We start from the raw sequence: 7,500 nt of genomic DNA on the forward strand, positions 1-7,500 counted from the left end.
AGGGTGGTTGGGGATGAGCAGAGAAAGAGGGTGTGGAGGTGTCAGAGGAGGAGGAGGGTGTGGAGGTGTCAGAGGAGGAGGAGGGTGTGGAGGTGTCAGAGGAGGAGGAGGGTGTGGAGGTGTCAGAGGAGGAGGAGGGTGTGGAGGTGTCAGAGGAGGAGGAGGGTGTGGAGGTGTCAGAGGAGGAGGAGGGTGTGGAGGTGTCAGAGGAAGAGGAGGGTGTGGAGGTGTCAGAGTAGGAGGAGGGTGTGGAGGTGTCAGAGGAGGAGGAGGGTGTGGAGGTGTCAGAGGAAGAGGAGGGTGTGGAGGTGTCAGAGGAGGAGGAGGGTGTGGAGGTGTCGGAGGAGGAGGGTGTGGAGGTGTCAGAGGAGGAGGAGGGTGTGGAGGTGTCAGAGGAGGAGGAGGGTGTGGAGATGTCAGAAGAGGAGGAGGGTGTGGAGGTGTCAGAGGAGGAGGAGGGTGTGGAGGTGTCAAAGGAAGAGGAGGGTGTGGAGGTGTCAGAGGAGGAGGAGGGTGTGGAGGTGTCAAAGGAAGAAAGGATGAAGAGAAAATAGGGAACAAGAGATGATGATTGCAGAGGGAGATGTGGAACAACATGGGAGCGAGAGAGAGGGGGGAGAGGGGGAGAGAGAGGGGGGGATAAGGAGAGGGAGATGAAAATGGACCAGCAGAGAGACGGAGGCTCAAATGAAACAATAGAATCTAACGTTACATTAGATCTCTCTCCTCTTCTCCCTCTCTCTCTCTCCCCTCCTTTCCCCTCCTTTCCCCTCCTCTCTCCCCTCCTCTCCCCTCCTTTCCCCTCCTCTCCCCTCCTCTCTCTCTCTCCTCTCTCCTCTCTCCTCTCTCCTTTCCCCTCCTTTCCCCTCCTCTCTCTCGCTCCTCTCTCCTCCCCCCTCCTCTCCTCTCCCCTCCTCTCTCTCTCTCTCTCTCTCTCTCTCTCTCTCTCTCAGCTGTGGTAATTCCTCTCCTGGACCAGGAACAAGGACTGGTCATCGCAGTCTTACTGGTGAGTGCCACACACAAACCCAGACCGACATATTGTGACAGAGCTGGTCTGAAGAACTAAAGCATCACAACCATCGGCCAATTTCTACTCATTCCTCCTCTCACTATCAATATATCATTTTCTCTTTCCCCCCATCTCTTTCTCTCTGAGGGCTTCATGAGTCATTGTGTTGGCCTCTAGGGTCTCTGCTCTGTTCCACTGTCACGAATCCCCCTAGGGGTCAGGGGTTAGGGTTCAGCAGGCTGCATTCCCAGCGGTCCCAGGTCACACACACAGTGTCAGAGTCCCAGCTCTGTGTGTGTTTGTCATTGGGATGTGGGTCAGTGGCTGACATGAGGTTTATATGACAGACAAACATATTATGGAGCTGAAACACTATTCACTTCTATATACACTCTATGTACCGATGTCACACATTCTACACTCTATATATACCACTGTGTGTGTGTGTGTGTGTGTGTGTGTGTGTGTGTGTGTGTGTGTGTGTGTGTGTGTGTGTGCGGCTGAGGGGCTCTCTTTTAAGTGGTAGTTAATATTTAAACAGCTAAAGGTTTGCTGGACACACACAGTTGTGTCACGTGTCTCTAACATGCTCTGCTCTGTCATAGGTGGGCTGTAAACCGCTGAGTGATCAAGACGAACAACACCTCAACACTCTGGAGAAACATGTAAAAAACACACCCACAGAATAATACCCACAGAAACACCCACAGAGACACCCACAGAAACACCCACAGAATAATACCCACAGAGACACCCACAGAGACACCCACAGAATAATACCTACAGAGACCCACAGAATAATACCCACAGAATAATACCCACAGAGACACCCACAGAAACACCCACAGAATAATACCCACAGAGACACCCACAGAATAATACCCACAGAATAATACCCACAGAGACCCACAGAATAATACCCACAGAAACACCCACAGGGACCCACAGAATAATACCCACAGAGACCCCCACAGAATAATACCCACAGAGACCCACAGAATAATACCCACAGAGACACACCCACAGAGAAACACCCACAGAGACACCAGCAGAGACACACCCACAGAGACATACACACAGAGACACACCCACAGAGACACCAGCAGAGACACACCCACAGAGACATACACACAGAGACACAGCCACAGAGACACCCACAGAGACACAGCCACAGAATAATACCCACAAAGACACACACAGAGACACACCCACAGAGACCTACACACACTGTCTATGAAGCAGTGTGGGTAGCTCAGAGACGGTAAGTCTATTGGTGTACTGTAAAGCCACTGACAGAGTTTTCCAATGACTTGATCTGTTTTATTAGTCTGTTTTATTGATCTGTTTTATAGCTGTGTAGTAATAGGATGGATTTTAGGGCTCCAGTCCCCTGACGCGCATCTGTGTGTGTGTGTGTGTGTGTGTGTGTGTGTGTGTGTGTGTGTGTGTGTGTGTGTGTGTGTGTGTAGGCGGCTGTAGCTTGTAGGAGGGTACGGACCCTGCAGTCGGCCAATCAGAAGTCTCTTGTAAGCCTGTCACCGATCCAGCCCCACAATGCACTGCTCCGGCCCGACCCCACAGACTACTGTGACCTGGACCGCAAGATTCTACAGCTGTGTGGTACACACACACACACACACACACACACACACACACACACACACACACACACACACACACACACACACACACACACGCACACGCACACACACACATCTCTCTTGGGTCATGTAATGCAGAAGAACGGTATGGATGCATCTGTCAAAAGAGGGATGAATCTGTGAATAACAACAGGAATGTTTTCCAGCTTTGCTAAAACGCTGCCTAGAAACTCATGCATAATAAAACTGACTAGCTGTTACTAAAGCTTACTGCTGTATATACTGTATATATATACACTGCTCAAAAAAATAAAGGGAACACTTAAACAACACATCCTAGATCTGAATGAAAGAAATAATCTTATTAAATACTTTTTTCTTTACATAGTGGAATGTGCTGACAACAGAATCACACAAAAATAATCAATGAAAATCCAATTTATCAACCCATGGAGGTCTGGATTTGGAGTCACACTCAAAATTAAAGTGGAAAACCACACTACAGGCTGATCCAACTTTGATGTAATGTCCTTAAAATAAGTCAAAATGAGGCTCAGTAGTGTGTGTGGCCTCCACGTGCCTGTATGACCTCCCTACAACGCCTGGGCATGCTCCTGATGAGGTGGCGGATGGTCTCCTGAGGGATCGCCTCCCAGACCTGGACTAAAGCATCCGCCAACTCCTGGACAGTCTGTGGTGCAACGTGGCGTTGGTGGATGGAGCGAGACATGATGTCCCAGATGTGCTCAATTGGATTCAGGTCTGGGGAACGGGCGGGTCAGTCCATAGCATCAATGCCTTCCTCTTGCAGGAACTGCTGACACTCCAGCCACATGAGGTCTAGCATTGTCTTGCATTAGGAGGAACCCAGGGCCAACCGCACCAGCATATGGTCTCACAAGGGGTCTGAGGATCTCATCTCGGTACCTAATGGCAGTCAGGCTACCTCTGGCGAGCACATGGAGGGCTGTGCGGCCCCCCAAAGAAATGCCACCCCACACCATGACTGACCCACCGCCAAACCGGTCATGCTGGAGGATGTTGCGGGCAGCAGAACGTTCTCCACGGTGTCTCCAGACTCTGTCACGTCTGTCACGTGCTCAGTGTGAACCTGCTTTCATCTGTGAAGAGCACAGGGCGCCAGTGGCGAATTTGCCAATCTTGGTGTTCTCTGGCAAATGCCAAACGTCCTGCACGGTGTTGGGCTGTAAGCACAACCCCCACCTGTGGACGTCGGGCCCTCATACAACCCTCATGGAGTCTGTTTCTGACCGTTTGAGCAGACACATGCACATTTGTGGTCTGCTGGAGGTCATTTTGCAGGGCTCTGGCAGTGCTCCTCCTGCTCCTCCTTGCACAAAGGCGGAGGTAGCGGTCCTGTTGCTGGGTTGTTGGCCTCCTCCACGTCTCCTGATGTACTCTTGCCACAGCTCGCATTGATGTGCCATACTGGATGAGCTGCACTACCTGAGCCACTTGTGTGGGTTGTAGACTCTGTCTTATGCTACCACTAGAGTGAAAGCACCGCCAGCATTCAAAAGTGACCAAAACATCAGCCAGGAAGCATAGGAATTGAGAAGTGGTCTGTGGTCACCACCTGCTGAACCACTCCTTAATTGGGGGTGTCTTGCTTATTGCCTATAATTTCTACCTGTTGTCTATTCCATTTGCACAACAGCATGTGAAATTTATTGTCAATCAGTGTTGCTTCCTAAGTGGACAGTTTGATTTCACAGAAGTGTGATTGACTTGGAGTTACATTGTGTTATTTAAGTGTTCCCTTTATTTTTTTGAGCAGTGTATATATATATATATATATATATATATATATATATATATATATATATATATATATACAGTTGAAGTCAGAAATTTACATACACTTAGGTTGGAGTCATTAAAACTTGTTTTTCAACCACTCAACAAATTTCTTGTTAACAAACTATAGATTTGGCAAGTCGGTTAGGACATCTACTTTGTGCATAACACAAGTAATTTTTCCAACAATTGTTTACAGACAGATTATTTCACTTATAATTCACTGTATCACAATTCCAGTGGGTCAGAAGTTTACATACACTAAGTTGACTGCCTTTAAACAGCTTGGAAAATTCCAGAAAATTATGTCATGGCTTTAGAAGCTTCTGATTTGAGTCAATTGGAGATGTACCTGTGGATGTATTTCAAGGCCTACCTTCAAACTCTGTGCCTCTTCGCTTGACATCATGGGAAAATCAAAAGAAATCAGCCAAGTCCTAAGAAAAAAAACTTGGGATGTCCACAAGTCTGGTTCATCCTTGGGAGCAATTTCCAAATGCCTGAAGGTACCACGTTCATCTGTACAAACAATAGTATGCAAGTATAAACACCATGGGACCACGCAGCCGTCATACCGCTCAGGAAGGAGACGTATTCTGTCTCCTAGAAATGAACGTACATTGGTGTGAAAAGTGCAAATAAATCCCAGAACAACAGCAAAGGACCTTGTGAAGATGCTGGAGGAAACAGGTACAAAGTATCTATATCCACAGTAAAACGAGTCCTACATCGACATAACCAGAAAGGCCGCTCAGCAAAGAAGAAGCCACTGCTCCATAACAGCCATAAAAAAGCCAGACTACGGTTTACAACTGCACATGGGGACAAAGATCGTACTTTTTTGGAGAAATGTCCTCTGGTCTGATGAAACAAAAATAGAACTGTTTGGCCATAATGACCATCGTTATGTATGGAGGAAAAAGGGGGACGCTTGCAAGCTGAAGAACACCATCCCAACCGTGAAGCACGGGGGGGCAGCATCATATTGTGGGGGTGCTTTGCTGCAGAAGGGACTGGTGCACCTCACAAAATAGATGGCATCATGAGGATGGAAAATTATATGGACATATTGAAGCAACATCTCAAGACATCACTCAGGAAGTTAAAGCTTGGTCGCAAATGGGTCTTCCAAATGGACAATGACCCCAAGAATACTTCCAAAGTTGTGGAAAAATGGGACAACAAAGTCACTGTATTGGAGTGGCCATCACAAAGCCCTGACCTCAATCCTATAGAAAATGTGTGGGCAGAACTGTAAAAGCATGTGCGAGCAAGGAGGCCTACAAACCTGACTCAGTTACACCAGCTCTGTCAGGAGGAATGGGCCAAAATTCACCCAACCTATTGTGGGAAGCTTGTGGAAGGCTACCCGAAACATTTTTCCCAATTTAAACAACTTAAAGGCAATGCTACCAAATATTAATTGAGTGTATGTAAACTTCTGACCCACTGGGAATGTGATGAAATAAATAAAAGCTGAAATAAATCATTTTCTCTACTATTATTCTGACATTTCACATTCTTAAAATAAAGTGGTGATCCTAACTGACCTAAAACAGGGAATTTTTACTCGGATTTAATGTCATGAATTGTGAAAAACTGAGGTTAAATGTATTTGGCTAAGGTGTATGTAAACTTCCGACTTCAACTGTATATATATAATAGATACACACACACACACACACACACACACACACACACACACACACACACACACACACACACACACACACACCCTTTATTGCTCTCTTTTCCTTCTCCCCTCATTCCACTTCTCCTCTGTATAATTCTGTCTCTCCATCAGTGGTCAGGACCACAGCGTGTCAGGTTTCCTCTGTCTCTCCATCAGTGGTCAGGACCACAGCGTGTCAGGTTTCCTCTGTCTCTCCATCAGTGGTCAGGACCACAGCGTGTCAGGTTTCCTCTGTCTCTCCATCAGTGGTCAGGACCACAGCGTGTCAGGTTTCCTCTGTCTCTCCATCAGTGGTCAGGACCACAGCGTGGCAGGTTTCCTCTGTCTCTCCATCAGTGGTCAGGACCACAGCGTCGTCAGGTTTCCTCTGTCTCTCCATCAGTGGTCAGGACCACAGCGTGTCAGGTTTCCTCTGTCTCTCCATCAGTGGTCAGGACCACAGCGTGTCAGGTTTCCTCTGTCTCTCCATCAGTGGTCAGGACCACAGCGTCGTCAGGTTTCCTCTGTCTCTCCATCAGTGGTCAGGACCACAGCGTGTCAGGTTTCCTCTGTCTCTCCATCAGTGGTCAGGACCACAGCGTGTCAGGTTTCCTCTGTCTCTCCATCAGTGGTCAGGACCACAGCGTCGTCAGGTTTCCTCTGTCTCTCCATCAGTGGTCAGGACCACAGCGTGTCAGGTTTCCTCTGTCTCTCCATCAAGTGGTCAGGACCACAGCGTGTCAGGTTTCCTCTGTCTCTCCATCAGTGGTCAGGACCACAGCGTGTCAGGTTTCCTCTGTCTCTCCATCAGTGGTCAGGACCACAGCGTGTCAGGTTTCCTCTGTCTCTCCATCAGTGGTCAGGACCACAGCGTGTCAGGTTTCCTCTGTCTCTCCATCAGTGGTCAGGACCACAGCGTGTCAGGTTTCCTCTGTCTCTCCATCAGTGGTCAGGACCACAGCGTCGTCAGGTTTCCTCTGTCTCTCCATCAGTGGTCAGGACCACAGCGTGTCAGGTTTCCTCTGTCTCTCCATCAGTGGTCAGGACCACAGCGTGTCAGGTTTCCTCTGTCTCTCCATCAGTGGTCAGGACCACAGCGTGTCAGGTTTCCTCTGTCTCTCCATCAGTGGTCAGGACCACAGCGTGTCAGGTTTCCTCTGTCTCTCCATCAGTGGTCAGGACCACAGCGTGTCAGGTTTCCTCTGTCTCTCCATCAGTGGTCAGGACCACAGCGTGTCAGGTTTCCTCTGTCTCTCCATCAGTGGTCAGGACCACAGCGTGTCAGGTTTCCTCTGTCTCTCCATCAGTGGTCAGGACCACAGCGTGTCAGGTTTCCTCTGTCTCTCCATCAGTGGTCAGGACCACAGCGTGTCAGGTTTCCCCTGTCTCTCCATCAG

General features: G+C 48.6%; 1 protein-coding gene across 1 annotated transcript in view; it reads left to right on the forward strand.

Annotated features, from left to right (window-relative positions):
- LOC115163724 (cGMP-dependent 3',5'-cyclic phosphodiesterase) overlaps positions 1-7,500 on the forward strand; it is a gene marked incomplete in the record, with an annotated part of 28,281 nt that overhangs the window by 6,194 nt on the left and 14,587 nt on the right. Inside the window, 3 exon segments of the mRNA XM_029715864.1 lie at positions 954-1,009; positions 1,618-1,677; positions 2,482-2,632. Of these exon segments, the coding sequence (XP_029571724.1) occupies positions 954-1,009; positions 1,618-1,677; positions 2,482-2,632 (267 nt within the window).

The sequence above is a fragment of the Salmo trutta genome, chromosome 26 (genome assembly GCF_901001165.1).
Source record: "Salmo trutta chromosome 26, fSalTru1.1, whole genome shotgun sequence".
Lineage (NCBI taxonomy): Eukaryota > Metazoa > Chordata > Actinopteri > Salmoniformes > Salmonidae > Salmo > Salmo trutta.